This window comes from Drosophila simulans, chromosome 3L, assembly GCF_016746395.2.
Source record: "Drosophila simulans strain w501 chromosome 3L, Prin_Dsim_3.1, whole genome shotgun sequence".
Classification (NCBI taxonomy): Eukaryota; Metazoa; Arthropoda; class Insecta; order Diptera; family Drosophilidae; genus Drosophila; species Drosophila simulans.
In genome coordinates, this window is record NC_052522.2 from 22,723,357 (window position 1) to 22,749,079 (window position 25,723).

At 38.0% G+C, this 25,723-nt stretch overlaps 1 protein-coding gene and 1 long non-coding RNA gene across 5 annotated transcripts in view; both read left to right on the forward strand.

The window, feature by feature from the left end:
• Positions 1-25,723, forward strand: part of LOC6740747 (acetylcholine receptor subunit alpha-like) — an 84,930-nt gene that overhangs the window by 11,472 nt on the left and 47,735 nt on the right. For 2 of the 4 annotated variants that reach the window (XM_016178862.3, XM_016178865.3), the window contains 3 exons: positions 974-1,018; positions 5,060-5,169; positions 17,199-17,379. In XM_016178862.3, the coding sequence (XP_016033059.1) occupies positions 974-1,018; positions 5,060-5,169; positions 17,199-17,379 (336 nt within the window). Of the gene's footprint in view, positions 1-973; positions 1,019-5,059; positions 5,170-17,198; positions 17,380-25,723 lie in introns of those variants that run through there. The other 2 variants (XM_016178861.3, XM_016178863.3) reach the window with 2 other exon arrangements.
• LOC123327221 lies at positions 5,176-11,688 on the forward strand. The gene is made up of 2 exons (XR_006541784.1): positions 5,176-7,009; positions 7,113-11,688. It is a non-coding gene; the product is annotated as an uncharacterized LOC123327221 (long non-coding RNA).

Genomic DNA, 25,723 nt, shown 5'->3' on the forward strand with positions numbered 1-25,723 from the left:
GTAAGATTTTTGGAAATAAGGTCGTATGCTTTTCCTACATTTCTTATATCGCAAAAGACAGCGGCAAGAACAAATTCCTAAGGCGCTTATAAAGGTGTGCCACTGGTATTTTTGAGAACTCCAACCTCGCTTTTTGAGCTCCACTTCTGTTATGTTGTTTTGTTGTAAGCCTTGGGCAATGGGTTTCCAGCAATCTGAGACGGAACCAGATGGCCATCCGTTTCATTTTTGTTGGGGATCTACAGTTTGACTTGCAGGCTCTGTTCTCTCTGTTAACCCTGCGTTAAATTGTCTAACCCAATTTTTTCTAACCCAATTATTTTTGGACGGAGTATGCTCGCCAGAAGGGCAATCTCAACCCTTTACATTTTTATCGCTATCCACATGTAAACATCCAAAGTGGTACCAAGACTTAAATGTATCACATTGTACCCAAATAATGTCTGTACCGACAACGCCCTCACTAATACTCGGATGAGTTTTCAGAATAACCGTTTCATTCTATGTATGGTATGTATGTATCGGTGAAGGTGTCAAACAGCGGGTATTCAATATTTGAGTTGCGGAACGCATATAATAACATGTCTTTTTACTTGCTTCCGCGGAACTTGATTGTTCAGTACGCGTTTACCAAGAATTTTTAAAGAATGTTGCAGCCGACTCTTAAATAACAAGCCTTAAACATCATTTTTTGATTTATAGTCATTTATTTATTTAACAATCGAACAAATCTAGTTCTGTCCCATCGATCCTTCTCAATATGTAGTCGTGGCCGCCCATAGGCGTATTCACGAAGTGGTCAAGCTTATGTGGGATCGATATACACATATATATTTATTTTTATAATGAATCTACTAATTGATTTTACTGAACGCTTAACGAGTATCATTGGCATCCGAATTTTTGAGTCATCATAGATATTAAGTTAAAATTTCTGTACATTAATGCTTACCTTTCTTACATTTTTTTATAGAACCTAAAAAATCAAATTATGACCACCAATCTTTGGGTCGAGCAGGTACGTAATTACACATTGTAAAATGTTTTACAAATAATAATGGCATGTTTTCATAATAGACATAAGTATAAATTTTAAGCTGTCTGCTTAAATATACTGAAAAACAAATTAAAATTTGTTCAAAAGTGTGGGTAGGTGAAAGGAGTGGCATGCCCTCAGTGTTTCAAGTATACAGATAAAAATTGGCAAGGCAAACAATAAAACGAAGAAAAATCTAAACATTTCTATATCAATACATTTTACAAAAGTGTGCTCGTGGCAATATGAGTCAGGAAACTTCGCTGCGTCTATGCCTAAAGTTTAAAGTTCCTGAGATTTCGACGTTCATACGGTCAGGCCTTACCTTAAATGCCTTTACTCAGCTAGTAAAGATGCGAAATTTCATAATTTTTTGGGATATCGATAGATATTGGTAAATAAAATGAAAAAAAAATTTAAAAATTTTGGTCGCTTTGTGTGCGTAAGGGTGGGCGTGTCAAAAAGTTTATTGGCAGATCGATAGAAATTTACAAGTTTAGTGGGCGTGGCAAGAGTTTTTTGGCAGAACGATACAAATTTAGAAGAGTAATAAAAATATGAAAAAATCACATTTTCGAAAAGTCTGGGCGTCGCAGTTGCTCGGCAAATCGAATAAAATTTACAAAACTAATAAATATATTAAAAAATATCAAAACATTTTGATAAATGTGGGGTTGACAGTATTGGGCAGTTTGTGTTCAAACGTGTCCTATGTCTATATCTCTGAAAACTGTATGCCTAATCTCAACTCTCTAGCTTCTATAGTTCCTGAGATCGAGGAGTTTATACGGACAGAAGGACGTGGCCAGTTCGACTCGGCTATTGATCCTGACCAATAATACATATACTTTAAAAGGCCGGAAACGCTTCCTTCTACCTGTGATATAGTTTTCAACGAATCCAGTTACCCTTTTACATTACGAGTAAGAGGTATAATTAAACAGTGAACGTTCTTGTCACGTTAAAATTGGGTTTATTAACCAGATGGTACCAATATAAATAATTCTAAAATCTAACCAATCCACGTCACTTCATATTCGTGGTGTCAGTGCCTCAAGATGATAAAAATGCAGTTTGCAGTTGTGCAGAGAGGAGTTGGCGAAGCTCTCGAGCGGGCCGCTGTTACCGCACTTCCGTTGGCACACTGATGCTGCTGCTATTCCATACGGTGACACTTTGCTGCTTGTGACCAAAAATCAATTTGTCAAAAGTCCGTAATTCTAAGTTTTGATTACTTCAATTTGTTAGTACAAGACTTTAATGTATCGTAACAAAAATTAAAAAAAAAATCCGGTACGGCTAAGAAATCAGCAGTTTTAAACAGCTTTTCGGAGTGTCGTGCGTTTTTAGAGCGTTAGAGTGAGCGGGACAAACATTTTTGGGGCAAGTCTATAGAAATTTAATGGACTAATAAAAATAGCTAAACATTTTACAAATGTGTGGGCGTGGCAAACTTGGGACGGCTTGTGGGCGTTAGAGTGGGCGTGGCAGCATGAATCAACAAGCTTTATTTATTTATTTATAAAGAGCTAACCATTCACTTAAATGAAGGGGTAGCGAATTAATTAGAATTAATTAGCTAATATTTTATACCATATTTGTTGTTTCCTTGTTTACATTATACATTATATATGGTATATATGGTACAAATTGGTGATTTTAATGAATTTATGGATTTGAAAGGAGCTCTATTGGGTTGGTATTGTAAATAATGTTGTGGACAACAGTGGTTCCAGTGATAGGTTGTCGTTCCAGAACGGGCAGGTTGTCTGTTGGGTTTGGTCGAGGTAGTGCTTATGTGTTATTTGAGTGTGTCCGAGTCTGAGCCGTGTGATTTTTATTTTGTCTCTTCGTGAAATCCACAAATTTTTAATGTTAAAAAAAGTAGCTGTTAAAATGATTTTGATACCAAGTTGATGTTTTTGTGTTGATTAGGTATATCTTGTAGCGTTCGTTTTTTATAGATTCAAGTATGTCCTGTGTGTTAAGGTTTTCAATAGTTGTAAGTGGTTGGTTTGTTGCGGTTCTGGCTTGGCTGTCATCCAACTTGTTGGTAATCCAACGTGTCCTTGTCCAAAGAAGTGGAAACTTGGTGTTTGATTTTGCGAAAAAACCATAGATTGGGAGAACGTAATCTGCTTTTGCGACAACAGTTGCCTTGCATTTTATTATGTTAATTGTTTTTTTTTTCAGCACATGCTGACCAGTGTTTTCCATCTGTATCTGTTATTAACGTGTATTTGTAGTATTATTAGCGAGGTTGCGTTCTGTATTTGCATTCTTTCAGATACAATTGTGTTACAATTTTGTTTTCGGCAAGCATGTAGATGTTTGCATTTTGTACGAGACAGCAGGGTCCCATCATATACAGCCCAGTCAAGTATTGTAGCTGTGTCCAATATTGACTTGACCGACGCACAACAGGTGATTTTGGGGTGCCAGCGGCAAATGTCAATATCCAAGGATTGACTTTCTGTTATATTGAAGGCATGTTATATTGAAGGCAATAGTTTGAGTTTGAGATCGCGGAGTTTCCCGAATATAATCGTTGAACTTGTCCGACAGCTCGCGTAGCATTGCAACGGAGCCGCTCTGCACAACACTTATCCCCAGAATCTCACTAAAAAACGACGATATTAGCAAACCTGTTTTGCAACAACTGCAAAGCAGAAAGTTGACTTTTCTGCTGGAACACTTTCTCGCCGAGATGTTCGACCAACGGGATAACGAGGAGCAGTCCGCAGTCCGCGGCACTATCATTTCGGAAAAGCTATAGGTGTGCGCAGCATCAGCAGTTACAACCGCAGCGGGCAGTATTAAAAGATTTAGTCGAGCTGCTGTGCTGAGGATACCAACAGGATTGACGAAGCGGGCAGTGAATAGGCTGTGTCTGCTACGCCTTAAGGAAATCTTTGAAAACCACGCTTCCAACGGGGGAGTAAGTCAGGTCACGCAGCCGCCAGAAATTCCTAAATTGGTTCGTTGTAAATATTCCAACTTAGTCGCGGTCTCACTTTGCGAATAGGCCGATTAATTTAGGTATATAATATAATAATTACACAGAGGTTCTTGGGTAGAATACCAATTGAGTTACTTTAATTGTAACTGAATCATTTTGTTGCGGCAAATTCGCGTGCAAATTAACCAGTTTCCAGTTTTACGCCGGTTTCCGCAAGCCGGTGGCTTCACAATAAATAACTTTTAAGAGCTCTTTATTGAGCAGAGCAAGTGCTGCTGCTTATGAGGGTAGAAAAGAACTGAATACCCAAATGCAAGAATTCAATTTAAGAGCTAGAATGCTGCAAATATGCTGTGTCTGCCGGCTACGTAACGACATCCGGTCGCAGAATGCCGTTGTTGTCGTATTTCATACGCTCGCCGTAGCGGCGTTAACTTAAGTTAACTTACAAAATATAAAAGATAACTTGGTTACCTTTGTTTTTTATATTCGTTATACTCGTTACTCGTAGAGTAAAAGGGTATACTAGACTCGTTGAAAGGTATGTAACAGGCAGAAGGAAGCGTTTCCGACTATATCAAGTATCTATAACATTGATCAGGATCGATAGCCGAGTCGATCTGGCCATGTTCGTCCGTCCGTCCGAATGGAGGTCGAGATCTCAGGGACTGTATAAGCTAGAGAGTTGAGATTAAGTATACAGTTTCCAGAGACACAGACGCAGCGCAATTTTGACGCTTTAACGCCCACTTTACCGCCACGCTCACACTTTTGTAAAATGTTTTGGTATTTTTTCATATTTGTTTTAGTCTTGTAAATTTCTATTGATTTGCCAAAAAACTTTTTGCCTGAGTGGGCGAGGCCCAATGACGCGCAATCCTGCCCAAAACTGCCACTCCCACAGTTTAGAAAAATGTTTGGTTATTGTTCGTCTCGAAATCAAGAAGGTTTTATCTCATTAGAATGATTCATGTCACTGAGTTTGTTTTACAAAAACTTACTTTCCTCGCTACATAATCGATTATGTAATTAATTTACGTGCTTTGTAATTTTCTTTTTGACAGTCGTGGTATGATTACAAACTTCGTTGGGAGCCAAAAGAATATGGAGGAGTTCATATGCTGCATGTTCCTTCAGATCATATATGGAGACCGGATATTGTCCTTTATAATAAGTGAGTAACAGAATACCCTTTTTAACCCAAAATATTTTTAATAAGTCTCATTACGTCTCTAAATGATCAGGGTTGTAAGTCAGATAAGATTAATAATTTATAATAGCTTATTTCTAGTATTGAACTGAATACATCTAGATCTTAAGATTGTTCTTACAGGCCATTAATCCAATATTATACATTATATTATAACAATACATATACATCTTTTGTTAAATGCTTAAAATGCATTTAAGGGTCAAATTAAATTTCTTAGACTAAAACTTATTTATCTATTTGTCTTAAAGAAAAAATTGGAGGATTGAGGTCTAAAAATGTTTGAGCGAACATCACGATCTTGTATATTTAGTAGTATAAAAGTCTTTTCAAGCCAATATTTAAAATATAAGGCCAAGCTATTGCACACGCAAGTATAAAGCAAATAGTCATTTCACTAAAGTCCGCCAGAAGCAGAACATAAAGTAAATTACGATCATTATATTTTAAAAAATATAATTCAGCTTCGTCGATCTAAACATTTAGAATAAGTTATTCTAGTGATTAAAAACTGTGTTCTGTATCTGATTTCAATTAGGGTTTTAATTTGTAGAGAAGAATCAAAGAAAAAGTTTCTACGCTCAGTGGAGGTAGCAAAAGCAGCCCCCAGAAAACTTCCAAAAGGTGTGTATCTCAGCAAACTCCACGGAAAAAATTATGACTCTACTGAAATTAGCGGCTCATTGGCCTAACTTTATATTCACGTTACCTCAAGCTCATGCAAGCTCAATATTTTGAACTAGTATTTTTTCATCCGCCAACTGCACGGAAAGTTATTAAAAGTGCAATGAATCACGGCTTTCTGTTTTGCGTGAACAAAAAAAACTGCAAGCTGGGTGTTGCACATAATACTAACATCTTACGTATATTTCTTAGCAAAACATGGGTATTGATTATACCCGTTGCTCGAAGTCTAAAAGGGTATATTAGATACGCCTAAAGTATAAGTGTACAAAGTTTTATATTCTTGATAAGGATCATTAGCGGAACGACCTGATAATGTCCGACTTCCCGTATGAACCCTGTGGTTGTAGCATTAATATAGATTAAGCGATTATCGGGCCTAAAGAAAAGAAAACACATCTTAAAAAATATATTTCATAAAAATAATACACACATACATAGTTAAAAGTTAATATTTATAAAAATTGGATTTCTTGAGGCGGCACCACGTGATGCACCTAATAATCGATATTTACTAGACAATGTCTACTCTAGTTTTTCACACGTCGCAAGCGGAATACTGTTATGACTAACAGTCATACTTGACTGACCTTACACTAATATAAAGCCATTTTTTTAAATTTATTTTGTGATATTATGTATACTGCGTTTGTGATATTATGCTATAATCAAATAATTATAACATTAAGGCTATGTAAAGAAGAATTTTGTACATGGTGCGATTTATCGAAAATAATACATATTTAAAGGCTAAGAACTTGTAAAGTAAAGGGCATACTTTGTCAAATTTACCATGCATGAGCATATGTGTGCACATACAGTTGTCGGCTGTCACTGTATGCGTAGAAGAGATTGCTGGCTGTTGAGCTTTCCGCTCTCTGGCTCTTGAAAAAAATTCAAGAGAGCCTGGATCGATAACTCTAAACATTTGACCCTGTGTTTAATCAAGCGCCTATGAGTTTAAACAGGTCAGCAACGCTATTCGTACCCAAAAATGTTTAATATGCAGCCGAAATCGCAGTCTCAAACTATAACTTGACTTGTATGCAATATCAAGAAAGAAAGTATTGGACGATTTTTAAATTCCTTCGCACAGCCGTTGGTAGACATGAGTACTGAGGTAAGATATAGTACGAAGGTCGAAATGGAATGTTTGGTAAATATGTAATACCTCAAATATGACAGTCTTAAGCCAAATTAACTGTTCTAAACCTCGAAAAAAGGCTCCAAGTAGTGTCCTAAGAAACAGAAAAAACTCTTTGTTGAGCCCATAAGCGAGAGTAGAAGTAAAGAAGCTCGCGAGAGAGGGGAGCTTAGATAAGAAAAGAAAATGCCACAGCTGAGTTGCCTCTAAATTGTGACTCCGAAGTTAGCAAGTAAACAAATAACAATACTAGGAATTGGCCCAACATACCCCCCGTTGGAATCTTGGCTTTCAACAGAATTCCAAAGGCGCAGTGACTCAGTCCATTCCCTGCTCGCTTCGTCGATCCTGCCCCTGTATGATCCCCCGGTACGCTGATTGGGTTTCGGTCACTGAATCCAACGAAGACTTCTCATACTCGACGAAGACCTTTCGGTCAACAAAGGGTGAAAGCAAGACACGTGAGCTAGATGGCTGACCTGACTCTTTAGTGTGCGTAGATTTTTCAAGAGAGGCTCTTCGACGAAATTCTAGCACTGGCTTCCCCGTTAATGTTCTAGGTAGTAATCAGTAATGGAGTGTGTGTAATCCGTTCCAACCGCGTCTCTTGCATTAGCTTGCAGAAGCTTGACTTGGCCAATTCACACCTGTTCGGAAAAGATACTGGCGCCAATCCGTGCGTTGAGAACGATAATATTTAAGCTGTCAATGCTAATAATCAAGGACGGATGACTTTCAATTATATTGGAGACACCAACAGCAGTGATGTTGGTCGAGAACATTGAAATGTTTACTGACGAAACATCTGTTTCAAAGCTAGAATCCACTATTCCGGTGACACAAGCTGCAGATTTTGACCTTTTAGGTTGAAGCGTATATGCGAATCGAGATGTTATGAGGTGCGGTTGAGATCCAGAGTCGAGCAGAGCACGGAAAGGAACGAAGATTCCTGAACGGTTCCTCACTAATACGCTTTGAAATCTCCTCAAAAACTGAGGATGAAGAACGGAATCGTAAAATGATGTTAACTTGATAAAAAATCTGCTAATCGCTCCCCAATATATTATGTATTGCATCCGCGTGGCCAGATCGACTAGGCTATTGATCTTGATCAAGAAAATATATATATTTTATATTGTCGGAATCTCTTCCTTCTGCCTGTTACATACTTTTCAACGTACTAGTGAAGGGTATAAAATTGTTTATGTTTGCTATGCCGTCGATCGTGAGAGAGATGTATGTATGTCGTCTCAGGAGCTTATGTCGTATTCATTTGAATAATTGTACAGTAGTCACTGGATTTATGTTGTTCACAAATGGAATAATGGGTATCTCGGAATATACAGGTAGTTGGGTATTTGCGTTTACTTCACTCGCACCTCCTTTTGGCGATGGGCAATAGATTTGGTTTAGTTTTAACAATCGTATTGGTTCATATAAAGTTAAATTTGCGCTGGACAATATAAATTTAAATTTTTAATGTAAGTTTTATATTATTTATTTTTAGTGTACACTGCCTTAATTGTATTTCACAATCTTGTTAAATTTGTTTTTTACTTATATGTTCCAATAATATTACGCTCAATATATTTAATATATTCATTTTCCGATACAAATGTATTGGCAATTCGCTAATTGACTAGTAAGGATTTAAAAGATGCATACGTTTTCTAAAGATTTTGGTGAACGAACTGGATACATGCGTTAGAATAATAAAGTCTGACTGCTTAACCAAGCTGAAGTTTTGTGGGATAACGAATTTTCTTATTCTTCATGTTTTAATATTTTGGGATTAAGAGTAGGAATATCTCTTTTCATTGTAAACTCATTTGTGAATCTTCGATATATTCAAGAAATAAGCTTAATGAACATATCTAGAAAATGTGAAAGCCTCTTCTTCTTCCTATTTTATAAGTCTTTTTGTATCTTTGGGTTTTTTGTATATCATTTTAATTATTTCATGAAATTTCCTTAATTTCATGTTTTATTTGAAGTAGTGCGAAAGCAAAACAAGAGCATTATTAATATATTTTCATGTTTTATAAAATCTTGGTGAGTTTTATATATTGTTGTTTGATTTATCATATGATGTTCTTAGTTCAGAGCTATTTTTATAGTCCCTGTGTCCATAAGTAAATAACTATTATTTAAGAATATAGGTGTAATACTAATTTGTTCGGCTGTTGTCAATGGTGTTTTCGTCCATGTCACTAATTTTAGAATCAGAATCGTCAGTTTCCCTGAAATGACACAAAAGGTTTCGAAATTCGAATTTTTATTTTTTGTGCTTGTGTGTTTTATAACTTTATTTATTAGTTTCTTGTCAGTGTTTTTCGTCTTTTTGTTCTAAAGTTCCTGTCTCTTTATATGGACATACTAGTTTAGCCTTATGTTTCCCTTTTAACCTTAGTATATTCAAGATCTATTTCATGTTCCTTGTTGTTTTTTTATTTGATGTCTCTTGTGTTATTTCTGTATTTTCATATTTTTGTTTAATTCCGTACTATAAAGAAATATTTGTGCTGGAGTTTTACGTGTGGCATAATGGGTTATTTCGTGATTATAAACATAAGAGGAGGTGTATTAGTAATTATCTATTTTTCGTTAATTGTTTTATGGTCCCTTTCTATATCAGCTATATCATTTTTGCTAGTAGAAATTTCAATATTAACATTCTCTTATTATATAGTATTACAGAAGCTATAATTTATTTCGTTCCAGTATTTGTTTTAATTTGTTCCATATAGGCTCGTTAAAAAAATCACCAAAAATTGTGTCCATATATATATATTATAATATTATCTTTTAAAAAATTTCAGTCATGTTACATTTTATCCCCATACGTTAATAGGTCGTTTGATAATTTGTATGCAATCCCCATTATATTCCTGTGCACTGTGCACCATTGATTTTGTATCTATATTCTCTTGTATCTATTTTGAAACACTTCCTCAATACTATCGTCTTTAGATATTTTTGTAATTTTAGACAACGCGTCCTTTCATTTACCTTTTATTTTCTAACGGTGCAGTTTCATATTGGGCTCTTTTATGTTACGTAACCAAACAAGGTGGTTTATGGTCAGGGTGGATATATTTTTTAAATTCGGAGCGTAGAAGAAAAAGGCATTAGTTATAAAATCGCTTTTTAAGGCTAGTCTAAGCCATTGCATAATAGCTCTCGGTAACTGGATAAGTTAGGCCAACGTAAAGCCATACAATAAAACTAGATAATCAATTTTTCGATAGCTGGAATTTTTAATTCAAGTAAGTACAAAATTATATTGATGTATATATTAGCAAATTATAAAATTAAACTTGAAAACGAAGAGACGATAAGTTATGATAAAAAGAAATTTAAATCATAAGAAAAATTAAATACTTATTATGGATTTGCTAGAATTATTCAATTTGTTTGAAAAAATTTAACAAAAAATATACTATATGAGATAAAGTCGAGGCACAAATTATCAAACATGGTAGCAAAGGAAGGCAATATTCCGTAAAAAACGATAATATCCAGCAACAATAACAACGCTGCTAACTGCGAAAAATTCACAAACGAAATAAAATTCACGGCCGCAGCGGATTGTATTATATAAGCGCTTATGTATTGGTATATAGCGGTTTGGATCAACTTCCTAACGGTTGCAAAGTTTTGCGAGTGTTTTTTAGTGAGATTTAAGAACAAGCAAATGCTGCATCCAATGGCGCTTCAAAAAGTTTTAAATATATATATATGCATGCATGTATTCTCTTTTCCTTAATAAGCGTTTTATTGTCATTGTTCAAAAATTATGCATGCTACCAAATCTATCTACTACTACTAGCTACTAGCTACCAAATCTATATACTATTTCGATACAACTGTGTCAAGAATTGAAAGTGAATGCATTTTTTGTTCCCGACCCTATAAAGTATATGTGCATATATAATGTACATAGGATATTACATTATTTTTGGAACGCGATATTGACCGCTTGCGATATTGCTTGTATACAATGAGCGGATGTTGATTGTTTACATTGCGTTCGCCACTCTGCATATTCTCTTTTCTTCGTATCTTCGTTTGATTTTTTTTGTATTCTTTCTCTTTCCATATGAACGTCTAGATCCCAGGAACTATTAAAGCCAGAAAGTTGGGTTCTTTCCTGATTCAAGCGCCCAAAATTCCCATCCCCGACACATCACATTTTTTAGTATTATTTATTATTTTATTTATTTTTATACCCGTTACTCATAGACCGAATGGGCTTATTAGATTTGTTGAAAAATATGTAACAGGTAGAAGGAAGCCTTTCCGACCATATAAAGTATATATATTCTTGATCAGGGTCAATAGACAAGCCGATCTGGCCCTGACTGTCCGTCCGTAGGAGCTTTGAGATCTCAGGAACTATAGAAGCTAGAGAGTTGAGATTAAGCATACAGATTCTAGAGACATAGTCGCAGGGGAAGTTTGTTGGCATGCCCACCCACTCCCACGCCCACACTTTTAAAAAATATGTTGATATTTTTTCATATTTACGCCCATTCTAACGCCAGCAAGACGGCCAAAACTACCACTTACACATACAAATGCCAAAAACGGTTACGCCCAAAGTTTTAAATAATTTCTTGCATATTTTCTCATTTTATTCTCCAATATCTATCGATCTCCCAAAAAAATGATTAAATTTCGCCTTCGTATTTTCACTAGCTGAGTAACGGGTATCTGATAGTCTGGGAACTTGTTAATTTCTATCGATATTCCAAAAAGACTGTTAAGCTTTTCGTTCACACCCCCATGACACAAGTCTATCCTTCTATTACTAGCACTTGCAGAATTACTATATGTAAGAACGCGTAGATACATATACATAATAACGTGCACCATGGTATTTTCATCGTTCCCCATTAAGTAAATTCTTTTGTTATATTTGAGAAATCAAATTTAATTGCGAACACAGGTTCAGAATATGTCTAAATTTCTGTTTTACAGTCTACTGAAAAATTTTCTTTAGTTTCTTCCGTAAATTCGAGATTCCTAAATCGTTGATACAAAGCTAAAATCCATCGAATTGCCTTGACGCGCCATTTAATTTTTTAATTATTTTCTAGCAAGTAATTTGTTAATAAATTGTGTTTTTTTGATTTTGTGAATGAATGTTTGATGTTGGAGCGAAAAAAAATAAAATTGAAAGCAAAGGTGGCATCGCTTACGCTGGGTTCAAATATTAGATTCGTACAATATGGTCGCATCTAACGCTTGCTGGTTTTTGAAGCTAAATGAAACAGCTTAAAAGAAATCAGCTATTTGTGTGGAGCACCTCTGAAAGGGTTTGCCCTGTTTTTAAGGCTGAAGCGGATTACGGAGCACACCTGAATAAAGAAAGAGGGATGGTCAATGTCGTTGATTAAGTGTATCCTGCACACACGCAATAGTGATTAATTTTAAATAGCTATCTGTATAAAACCTAATTAAAAGATAACTTAGGGCGTTATAAGAAAATAACGTTAATGGTTGGTCCACCAAATTAAAAGTAAATGCTGTGGAAGAATTACCATTATCCATTATTGCTGTTCAAATAGTTAGTATGAGGGAATCCAACAAGAAAAACTTCTTTCAATATGACGAGCCATGTTCATACGGAATTGAAAGCCCATACATTTGTCAGTGCTTATATAAGCGGAAGACCCTAATGTATCTTCTTTAACATAAACCTCATAGACTGAATACCCAATCGAGTACCTAGTTTTTGAAGTGATATTGAATATCAATATATACACACTCGCAGAAGTACCATATTCACAGGCAATTCCCACCTAATTGATGTGTTTTAAGCAGTTGTTTGCAATATCTACGCCATATGCTAGCAATGGCCGAAAATAAAACATATTTTTACTAGCAGACGTGTAGTGATCATCTTTGATCCTAAACACCCAGTTACATTTTATACTGATAGTGGGCCAATTTTCTGGCAATTCAATTTCGTATTGAGTACTATTGAGCTAATAAGCCTTTTCGTTAGCTTGTTTTGCAAAATAGGAGGCGATTTTTATGATAACGATTTCAAGTGATTTATTTTATTTTCTTTCGAGAAATTTGGCAGCCATGCGCCACTTCGATCGCTGCTGCAGTAAGGTTAAAGACCCTTCCTTTCATCGGGACCAGAAAATCTGATGCAGGTAGGCTATGCGCCTCCAGCTATCCAAGCGATTGAAGTTTAAGTTTGTCACATCTGTCTCGATAGACGATATAGGCGGGCCACCATTCAAAAAATGTGCTGGAGTTAAACTTGACGTCGGCAATGCTTTCTGAAATTGGAAATTGATACTAAAGGTCGAAATACTCTACCGTAGATATGTGGCAAAGAAGGGTTCTCAGCTCATCGAAGGTCAAAACAGAAGAGCCCATAGCTTTCCAAAGACCATCAAAGTGATGCGAGGCGGAATGAACCGCCACTCGATATTATCCGCAAAGCAGAACACTGCCTTGGTGTGGACGTCGCTGAAGAATAAACGCATCAGTTCAAGCAACTCGTTCTTTGCGCCAACAAAGTTAGTTGCATTGTCGGACCAAAATTGTTGTGGCATCCTTTTTGTGCATATAAACTGGTGTTGGCCTTACAAGAAAGCAACTGCAGAAAGACCTTTAATGAGGTTCAAATGTATCGCCTTGCTTGCAATGCAAATAAAAACACAAATTTTGTATTTTACATTCAAGCGGATGATATCTTCCATTCGCAGATCCGCCATTATGTGCTCAATAAGGTGATGTTTCGTTCGAAAACACATGACGCACTTCTACATGACGCACTGTTTACGGATTTCCTCCCCCCAATAGGCCAATATTGGGATCGAATTATGCTGAGAAGATCGCGAGGACCAGTATGTAGGTTGCGCTCATGAGTGTGACTTATAAGGGCCATAGTAACTGGGTGATCATTTGGTATGATTATTGGAAGCCATTGAAATCCAACGAAGAGTTGTTCAACCGACCATCTGCATCATCTGAAGTTATAGCGAGGCTAGTGGACTAGACGGCGGTACTACCCCTTCGTCTGCAGGGATTTAATGTCATTCCATAAATGAGCACGCGAAACAAAACGCATTTTGAACTTCGGTGACAGGATTTCGAATGCCCTTGCTAAACTTATAGATGTACCCAAACGTACGCTGCAAAGCATCAAATGAATTCGCATATTTGGAGCATGCCACATTATGAGTCATGCCGAAATTGCGAAAACTACAGTATCTACCTTGACATTCCGAATCTTGTGCCAACGGAAGGCTTTCGTTATAGGACAACTTTTCCTTGCACAGCAGCTGAAGAAAAATTTTGGACTTTTAGATTACTGGACCAACCAAAACGAGTAAATCGTAGAACCGAGAGATTGCGGATAAAACTGAACTTCGGCCAGGACTCGATGTTGATTGAAGGGTTGAAAATGAGAAAAACAGGTGATCAGACACCGGATCGCAGGCGAGGCCTAGTGTTTTTGTAAAAGCGCTTCCATAGTCAAACTTCAAGAAGGACTCCTTATCATCTTCCGAAACTCCTTCCAAAACAGCCGGTACATTCGAACACCACTTCCTTAGTTTAAAAATGCCTCTGGACAAGATCCCAGGCGTCTGCTGCATTATGTTGATGGCTTATTCTTTGCAGCTGGCGCCAGATATCAAATTATCGACAGGCAAATTATCGGCGGGCAGTAAGCAAGCTCATCTTTAGAAGAATCTTCTCACACAATGCACTGGAAGTACGCATCCTCAGGCAAAACAGTGACACACCGGTACATTTTACAGATGTCTTCTGTGATTGCAGCTGTGATTCAAGAAGAGTCTGGTATAGTTTTCGCTGAATCACTGGAAAAGACGTCAGAACATCGTTTAAGGAGTATCCTGAAAAAGTTGACGCCGATCCATAAAAATCGACGCGAAGCTCGGTGGTGGTGCTGTACTCTGTCATGACACATGGGTGAGGTAAAAAATACCGACAGGAATTAGATTCTTCTGCCGAAACTTCTGACATATGTCCCATCTGCAAGTACTCCTTAATAAAAGCCTTGTATTAGGCCCTAACTACTGGACGATTCTCTTGTTTTCTCTCAAGAGATAAGAATCTTGTGCAGAGCTTGCTGGTATAAAATTGGCTGGCAATCAAACAGAATAATCCTCAGCCAGTAAGCGAGCAAATTGTTTAACGAACTGCACTTCACAGTCAAGCTCTTCCTTCGTAGCACCGACAATGGGCTTGGCGCAGCTCTCCACCTATCAAACCCGTCAAAGCAGCACCTCATGCAATCCAGTAGCGTTTACTTATTGGGCGGAACAACCTCGCATGACGATATCAATGCCTTGCCATTGGAGGGACTACAGGCTCCGGAAACAACCCAGCCTAAACGAGTTTTTTGATTTAGAGGCAATCCCGACAGAATCCTGACTTGGCGGTCGCATGATTAATTGAATCTGAGGCCACCGTTTCAGTAAGCTGATCTCTTTCGTGTGACGAAGACGAGGCTAAGGCTCCCAGGCCGGAGTTGCATTGCAATGCATTGTCTCATTTGATGGCCACTCTTCGGGCACTTGCATACAAGGAGTCAGTAATTTTGCTTCTCGAAATCGACTTGCTGGATTCAGGTTCTTAAAACTCTGAAAATACTGAATTGAGTGCATAGAAGCATTACTTAAGATATGTGGCGAAAAAGGCTGACCTATGCATATTAGATGTACGATAAGATCCCATAACCTGCCATGGCGAAATCCATAGCCTCCAGAGTCCTGAGTCGCTGGTGTAGAAATGACGCATAGCAAACCTGTTTTGCAAAAACTACAAATCTATAGCATGGTTGCCCTAATAAATTTCTAGTAAGCGAACGGTTTCCATAGCCGTGCCCCTTAAAGAGGTTTGTAAATGCTGCAGCTTTTCTATGTTTGTGAGGTCATGATTTCTATCAATTATCGCCGTAAACATAGAATAAATATCCGGCCAGTTAGCATAACCTCCAGCGAATTTCGGTAGCTAAAGAGCTAAAGAGCGACGGCACCCTAATCCGTGAATAGCTGCTGATGGGCACAATCGCACCGAGAAATGCTGTCAGTAAAGCCTACTCAGGGCTTGGATTTGTGAGGAGAGCTTTGAAATCTTCCCACGAACTGAGGATAGAAGCGTTACGAGAACATCATAAAATTTATCACTCAAATCGCTTTAAATTTCATCCAAATCAAGCTCTTCAAGCTCACTGAGGATTTTCCGAAATGTTCTTTGCAGCTCATCAATTAGCTCCAACCTCACATGATGAACGGAATAGTAAAATGATGTTAACGGGGAACTTGATAAAGAATCTGCTAATCGTTCCCCACTCTATTATATGTTGCAGTCGCCTTGCGCCTCAAAATTTCACCCTGTTTGCATCAGCGGTAACGTTGCCAGAAGTTGTGAGAGTACAAGAGAGCGCGAGAGAGGGGAGCACGCAGCTGATCTGCATAGCTAAAGCTGAGGTGCCGTCACCCGATTGCAATCCGTGTAACTTAGGTACTGCCGACGGCTGCGAGATCCGACAAGTACAGATACGGAGAGCAAATATCTCATGATTGTTTTTTGTCTCGCAGCCCTCAACCAGCTGAAAAAAATAAAAGAACTTACTAAAAGCTGTTGCTTGGAAGACATTTAAAAATTTGCATATCGATATGCAATTTACATAGAAATTGACAGGACATATATTAAAAAAAAATAAATATGCAAACAAAATTGTGGAAGCTTTTTTTGCCGATCAAGGTAGGTTTATTGGAGGTTCTGGGTTTCGCGAGGTTTGCACTTCATAAAAAATCCAGTGGGTTATCAGAAGCCCTAAGCCAATCTTTTAGCTTAAACTATAAATTTTGGTCAGTGTTACTGATTTGACAATCTTAATTGACCAATTAAACTTCGTTGCATTGTTCTGAAATATACGTAGACAAGTATCGCTTCATATAAAATAGGGGATTAAATAAAACTCCTGATAAAATGTAGTGAACTTTGTATTATGTGTATTATTTGTATGTATTACTTCTATCCAATTAACACGTTATTTCAAATACTTAGACATATATTCTTAAGAAATTTCCAATTTTTAACAATATAACATCTTTCCAAGTATTAAAAGTAATTATAATTTGTACCGATACTGAAAAATATCATGTAGTGCTGATGGTAACTTCGAAGTGACTCTTGCAACAAAAGCCACAATTTACTCAGAAGGATTAGTTGAATGGAAGCCACCAGCAATATACAAATCATCCTGTGAAATAGATGTAGAATATTTCCCATTTGATGAACAGACCTGTGTTCTAAAATTTGGCAGTTGGACTTATGATGGGTTTAAGGTAGGTCATTAAAAATCTTTGCTAATTTTTGTATAAATCTAATACACAATTCCTTTCGAAAGTTTTAAATATCATTTTTATTTTTTCGATATGTTTAATTCATTTAGTCACAAAGACCAAATTCCATTTAAATTTCTTTTTAAATTTTGCAATATGTGAGTAATAATAGTTAATTACTCATGAATTTTTAATAAGCTCCCATCGTGATTAAATTTTTATTGTAAATATACACAATGATAATGCATTTATATAACAGAAAAGTACTTTTTTTGACATTATGGATAACATTCAGCACAGTCAAAATTGTACCCAGTGAAGTAAAAATTATTTATTCATAAAATGCTATGAGTAAATTTTAGGACTTGCATGTTTATGTTTCCTATTACTCTTTCCTGTGGAACAGCTTTGTGAGATTCTACGTACACCTTATATTGTTGCATACTTAAGCAAATATGCCAGGTTCATCAAATAACTCAGAAGATAAGATATAAATATAATGAATATACCAGCATTCTTAATGTATTAATGATAATGTAATACCCAATGTCTGTCCTCATTGCTATTTCAGAAAATATAGTGCTTTATATGTTCAGCATAACAGCATCTTTAAATATATTTTAATAGAATTACATATTTATGTAATTTATTAAAGAAAAAATAATTTTCACTAATATAGTGAGCTGTGGATTCTAGCGACGCCAACTATCACACTCAGATTCTTGAAAAATATTTAGATTAATAAATTGAGATTTTTAATCGACCTTCATTGAAAAAAAAAAATTAAATGAATTAAAATAATTAGGAAATCGATTAATTCATTTAAAAGCAAAAGAAAGAGAGAGATGGAGATAAGCAAGCAAAAAAGCTAGTTCTGCATCGAAATCGAACGGGATTAGCAATCACAGAGGAGGTGGCTCTTTTAATTTATGTATGAACTATTTCTGGTATGATATACCCTACAAAATATTTTTTCTCAGTTACGAATACCATATGTATGTAAGCGCGGACATGCTCTGGTACATAGGTATATATAGATATTGCCTATATTTGAAGCTCGTGGGGAATGCATTACAACTAGGGGTATTTGATAGTTAAGCAAAACAACATTCAATGTTGTTTTTTTTCATTGAGTTGCCTGTCTTTAAGCTATGTTATGGCAGTATCGGTTAGAGTGTATATCTCTTTGTCATTAGGTAAAGGTTCTAATTTATTCTTCCTAAAGATATCGCGCGTCCGTCTAGGATACGAATGTAATGTAATGTAATTAATGTAAATCCCTTTTACATTAATAACAGCTTAGACGAATAACTGTCAACGTTTGTCTCTTGTTGAATCAATGCATCGTCCAAGCTCGGGTATTTGGGGTTGGAAATAGCGCCCCAGGTAATTTGTGAAGATATCGACACCAATAAGATCCTTTCATAAAAATTAAATTTATCCTAAAGGGCAGAGTTTCTACGTTGTCCGCACTACTGCAGGTTCCGTTGATAATTACAAGCCGGAACCTAATACATTATACATTATTATAGACAGTATTTACATTGTATTTATTGTAGGTTGAAAAATATATAATTATTCGCAGTACCAGTAGGTACTTCTTAGTACTTCTATGGCAACTATATGATATTGCTGCTAAAGAAAGAAGACTTTGGAAAAGTTTAGAAAGTTATAGTTTAGAAATATATAAGACCAATAGGGAAGTTGATGTCGATTCGGTGGTGTGTTTTTCTTGTTCCACTCGAGCCGGTGATCGATAGATCATCTATAGAACAATCGGAAAAGTGCCGGCCGAATTCTGGGTCCAGTATTAATCCATCCTTGCTGACGGTGCCTGAATAAAAGGAAGTGTTTGCTACAGGTCATTTGCGATAATCGTGAGTGTGCACTACTTTTTTTTAACAACTTCAGAATGTTTGGGATTAGTAAGTGACATACCAGTCTGAATGGTAGCTACCCGAAGCGTGCCATCTACACCCTGGTGCATCTCAGTGATGCGTCCTAGTCTTCACTCTAATGGACCCGTCCTGTCATCTCTGACAACTTTACCACTGAATCTGCCGCTTCGCGAGTTCTGGAATGACCACGTCATTGACTTCTTGGCGGAAATCAATACCGCAGTCGCTGCACACGTGTTGAACCAGATTATACGAAGAAAATGACTCTACGAACGAATCGGAAGGAGAACAAGTGTGAAATTTGAGCATTGTAGTTATTTGTTTTTCTACCACAGTGACCGAGTCTGGAGGTGTAATTTTGTCCTGGGGCCACTAGTCGCCGGATTGGTGTAGCCAATTTGGCCTGTTTAGCCACAGCTTGTGCTGCGTGTTGCACAATCGGAAGGATTCTCCTGGGTAGGACAACACTGGGTGGGACAACACTGTGAGACTAACTTCGTGAAAAGTGCATCTCGTCTTGAATGTGGCCTTGTTGTCCATTTCGAAGATCACTGTGTTGCAGCAATGTGACTTAGAAGCGCTGTGTGGTTTGCTGACCATTTCCGGAGCTCCATGCCAACTGACTTGAGGGCGCCTATGTCATCGTTTCGAAATTTTAGCGCCCCGTCCGTGGTTTCATGTCCACTTTGGACATCATCTATGTAAATCTCCCCCAGTAAGGCGTCTTCTGATGGAGGATAATTAATTTGTTTCATGTCTTATTTGGACATCATCTACGTAAATCTCCCGCTGTAAACCGTGTTCTGCAAGAGGATAATCAATTTGTTTGTCAATCGCGATCTGGCGGATCAGTATAGCAGTATACGGGTCTGATGCGATTCCCAACGTCACTATAGTGAAACAAAACTCTCTTAAGTTACCAACTTAATCGCGCCACTAGATCCGCTGATATTGAGAGTCGTTAGGGCGCATGTCGATGCCTCTGAACATCCTTTGGATGTCTGGAACAAAAGCGAAATACAACCGATAAAGCGCCAATTTAGAATGACTCCGCCCAGATCATTCGAACTTTTGCAGGAGGCTTCATAAAGTACACGTAGCTTAGTGGTGACACTATACTCCTTTAGGACTGCATGGTGCTGAATTGTGCTAAAGGAAACGCATAACTTCCCAATTGAGTTAAGCTGTGGAAGTGATTTGTCTAGATCGCCCGAGAACTTGATATGGACATATGTATTTTCCCTTTGGTTGACAAAAAGGGGTGTCCACAAAATTTTTTTCACAAATCTTTCTTCTGGAGTTAGTTGGCGTTCAGTTGAAACGTGATCCAATTCGAAGAACTTGTGCACCATCTGCTCTAGCGTCGTGAAGTTACAGCGCACCGCGATTGTGTGGGCCCTCGATCTCGTCACTGGCCCAAAAACAATACAAACTGGGGTAGTGTTCTGTGCGATTGGATCTTCATTTGTGCCTCTTCCAATCTCTTTAAGCGGCAGCTGTGTAATGAGATCCACAACCAAGAGGACGTCAAAAGGTCCACATCCTGGAAAGCTGGCATCAGCCAATTTAAATCCTTGAAGGTGCTGATCTGTGGGAAATTCAATGTCTCTTCTGGGAATATCACCAGTAAGTGTATGGAGGATGTATGCTATGGACACATACTTGGTGCGTAGTTGGATCCAGAGCAGGAACTGATCATAAATCTGTGCTGTGGCGACGCTTGTTTTCAGAGAAGCCCCCGATACCTGTTGTGTCTGATAATAAAGGCCGACGTGGGAGACCTAGATGTTGTACAAGCCTTTCCGTGACAAGAGTGCCTTCGGAATCATGGTCAGTTTGTGCCCTCGCTAAACATGATTGCCCTGTGTTGAGGTTGCTAATCCGGACTAATGCTGTGAAAGCACTTTGTGTAGCAACTCCGCTGAGAAGTTCAGTCTCAGAAGAATCAAATAATCTGTAAGCTACGCTTTTTTGGTTGGGCACTAGGGCAGCGCTCGGACGTAATTCTGTAATGGCAGCACTGGAAACAATTGCGAAAACTCGCGCAATGGCTACGCGCGGGGACCGTGCTAAGATAATTAAGACATGTCTTGATACGGTAAATGTAGTGTAACGAACTGATTTTCTTTATTTCGCTCGCTACTGGTTGCAGCGGCAAGATCAGAGAGTTTGTGTGTTTGTCCCACCAAATTTATGATTTGTGTGATTGCCCGACCAAGGAAACGCAATAGGTTCTTGATATAGTCGTTTATTATGCTATTTCTCATATAAGAAATAATCCTCCTAGGGAATTATGGAGATCTCGCTACTCCTGCGGCACTCCTGTTGCAACGCCTTGCCTCCGTGGTACCGCTGGCTCCTTGACGTGGACGCCGAGTCGGTCCGGTCGGGCCTAGGATGTTATGGGGCACGGGTGTATCGACCCGGGTGAGGCAACGCTCGTCCTGGAACCACCTGTACCGACCACTGACTCCACTGACCCTTACGGACACGTCGGTTTCTTCGCCTTAGCTTCCGAAGGTCTTTCCGCCGGCCGGAACGGATCTAGGATGTTATGGAGCACGGGTGTATCGTCCCGGGTGAGGCAACGCTCGTCCTGGAACCACCTGTACCGACCACTGACTCCACTGACCCTTATGGCGCGTCAGATCCTTCTCCTCCGCTCCCAGAATCTCCACTTGCTCGTGGCGATTCGTCCTTCGGGCTTCTTGCCGCCCGACGCTTGCACTGCTCCTTCTCTTCGCGTTCGCCCGCGTGTTCACTCTTCCGATACCTTCGATTGACACTCCGACACTCGGCCACCTTCCGCCCGCGATCTCTCTGTCTCCTTCACTGTCCCCTAATCCTCCGCCTTCAGACCCCGTTCCGACGCTGACCGCGCGACTCGCGCCGGTACTCTCCTCGACTATCCTCGCGTACGTACTCCTCGCGTGTTGAGACTGACTGCCTCAAGCTGCACTTGCGCCGTCCCTTTATAGGCCGCGGGGATCCCGTTATTTCCCCTTTTGCGCACGGCCCGCTTGGGTACAAGGTCCAACAGTTGTACCGTTAGTTCACGGTGCGTCCTCTTTGTGCACGCACCGTTACCGGTCGACCTCTGTGCCCTTAGTACTCTCGAGTAACTCGAGTCCAAGGTCCAGAACGGTACCGTTAGTTCACGGTGCGTCTTTGTGCCTGTCCACCATCCGCACCGTTACCGTTCGACCCCTGTGCCCTTGGCCCGCTCGAGTCCAAGACCTAACGGGGTACCGTTAATTCACGGTCTCTCCGCTTTGCCCTGGCCGCCTTGCATCGCGGCTGTTGCTAGGCCACTCCCCTACACGAGATTTGTGGGGAGTTTTAAGACTCCTCACAGTAGTCTTGCGAGCAAAGCAGTCATTTGCAAGATAGTCAGGGAACCGACGAATAATATGGTTCCCTTCACAAAGTTAACACCGTGCTGTGCTAGTTTCGGTGATGGTAGCGTTTGACATGTTATATGTATCCGTCAGAGCCATGTGACCCGGATCCTGATCGCGCCCTACATGCACTGCTTGTTTCAGAAAGTGAACTTTCTGAATGTTAGATTAGACTGGTTTTCGTAACCTGCAAGACGATATCGTAAAAAGAAAGCCAATTATTGAAACTGCTCGAGAAACGAAGGATTTGGAAGCTTTGGCAACGGAATGTTCGTAATGGATAATGGATGGATGCTATACATTGGAAGTTTCTCGTCTTGGTTTTCTGAAATGTTGCAGTAAATTCTGCGTTTAACTACGCACGTGAAAAAATACACCCACAGAAACACTTATCTTTTCTGTTCGTTATTTCGCCATTCCTTGGGTCCGTTATTCGACGATCCGTTATGGGTAGGGCTTGCACACGCGGTATCGAAGCCCAAATGTTCAAAATGCAGCTTTGTGTTCAAATAAATAGGTCAAATTGATTTTCAATTTTCAATTGCTTGTTTCAACTTTACGCCATTCTATCAAGACAGAACACTTAAATGGTTGACTTCTATAATATTCAAGCATTTATTTTTGATTTAAACTTAAACGAAAACAATTAGATTTACTGTATGCGAAAACCAGTGAAAATTTTAATTTGTTTATTAAAAAACCGATAATACGTGCGCTTGAAGGTTTCAATTTTCGACATAACACGATCATACACAGAGCCTAGCTTAACAAAGGCTTGCGAAGGCGGCGCGAATTCGCAAAGAGCGATAGAGAGAGCTTTATTATGCTCCCGCCTTCGCCCTAATCTAACTTAAAGCAGACTTCAAATTTGTTCTTTTACTTCGTACAAAATCCTATAATCTAACTTCGGCCAACAACCAGCTTTCTTGATGTGTTCTTCTTTTTCCACTCGAGCAGGTAGGGGATCGATTGATTATCGATAAGATTATCGTAATCAAATGATGCCAATCTTGCTCCCGATTTCACGATTCTTAAAAGTTGGTGGTCACCATCAAACACTGAATCAAAATAGCTACATTTTTATTTACGATTAAAGAATAATATCAGGACCGAGGACGACACATTCATTAAAGTAATATTATTTGTCGCCCATGGGCGACCACAAAAATATTGTAGACATTTGGGGTAGCCTAAATTTGTAGTTGCAAATATGCTACTTCTCATGCATTTGCGGCCAGGAAATTATAACTTAACATTAAAAATATAGAGAATTAAGGGGGAATAAAATCAATTAAACAATTTTAAGAAAAGTGTTAGTTACTGGTTTGAATATAAAGGTATATTAGATTCGCTGAAAAGTATGTAATGTATATATGTACTTAGGTAAAAGGTGCAATTGAGATGGGATGCTGACATGCATATAAATATTATATGCATATTATATATAAGAATTTATCATCGGTCAAGATGCTAAAGTATAAAATCCAATTAATAGTGCCAGCATACAATAAAATATAATCGACCTCGACACTCTTTCATCCGTACTGATCGAACGGTGGCATTACATGATCGAAGAAACGCTAACTTGTCTGTATATATACTCTCCGGAAAGATCAAAGAGATTGAAAAATTGGGTCTACGAAGGACAGCTAGGAAAACTCATCTCCCACATCAACCCAAAATGTCTTCAAAAATCGCCAAATCCCTGTTGATAATAGCCTTTAAACAAGACTTCACGACTTTTAATGATGAAGAAGATCGCAAAATAAGCCCAACGCCACATTTCAAGCAAAACTCGGTCCTAGTCATCGCCTTCATTTAATAGAAGATCTAATAAAGAGCTCAGTTTACATTCAATGTAAAGACTTTTTGTTTGTTTTGTTTTTGTTTTTTGAACTCCTTTAAGACCAGTTTCGCAGTCTCTACATAAGATGGAAATTGATGTTATGATAGCTTAAGAAATTCTTTTTAAAATGAAAAATCATTTTTTCATTGACGACTATTATTTGTATGACTGTATTAATGCGAGGATATGGCAACACAAAAGGACGCTTTAACCGATTGTCCTTGAATATCAGATACTCGTTACTCAGCTAAAGAGAGTGTGAATTATATAAGAAAGTTTTGCCGTGACAGTTTGGGGCTGATTGTGGTCGTTAGAGGGGACTATCATTTGTACTAAGCTTTCAGAATGTAGGCATCTGAAATGGGTATGCTTATAATAAACTTTGAAGCTCGTATAATTCCCGAAATATTGACCTTGATCAATAATACATATGGTCGGAAATGCTTCTATTTATCTTCTGTTGCATGCTTTTTAGCGAATCTAATAAAACTTTTCACTCTACAAGTAAACGGCGAAATTATACAACAATAAAATTGGAAAAGAAAATAATTAATAAAGTGCTGTACAAATTTAAGTAACCAATAAGTTGCACTTTCGATTTACTTATAAGTATATTAAAAGTCTACCCTAATGCTTAAAAAAGATTGGGTATTAATCAAGAATTGGCGAATATGAATGAGCGATGCACCGATGCGTATTTAATACAATTTTTAAAGAGGTACCACATTTATTTAAGATTACTTTATAATGGAGTACAGACTTTGAAGAGGGTACGCCACAGCGAACAATATGGAGATATCTGCCCCTATAAAGTAGAAGAGGCTTGAAATGTAGCTTAGCTTATTCCTTTTAACAAGGATGGAGTCATAGTAAACAACCCTAAAAATAAATTTGATGGCATAATGCTTTTGATAAAATGAAAATTTGTTGAATTTAATCACCTATCCGAAAAAATTTGTTTCACAGTGTTTATCTATCCAGAGGAGAGGTTTTGAACCCTTTGTAAGTGAGAGATACTTAACATTTTCATATGATGTGCAATGTAAGTACGCACTCATATCTGTTTAACTATAAATTAAAAAAAAAAATAAGAAAATATTTTAAATACTTAAATATTTTTCAAATTAGATTAGATGCAATAAGCTTCTAAATAAGTTATTACTATAACAATATTATTGTCATGTACTTAATTACTCTAACATACC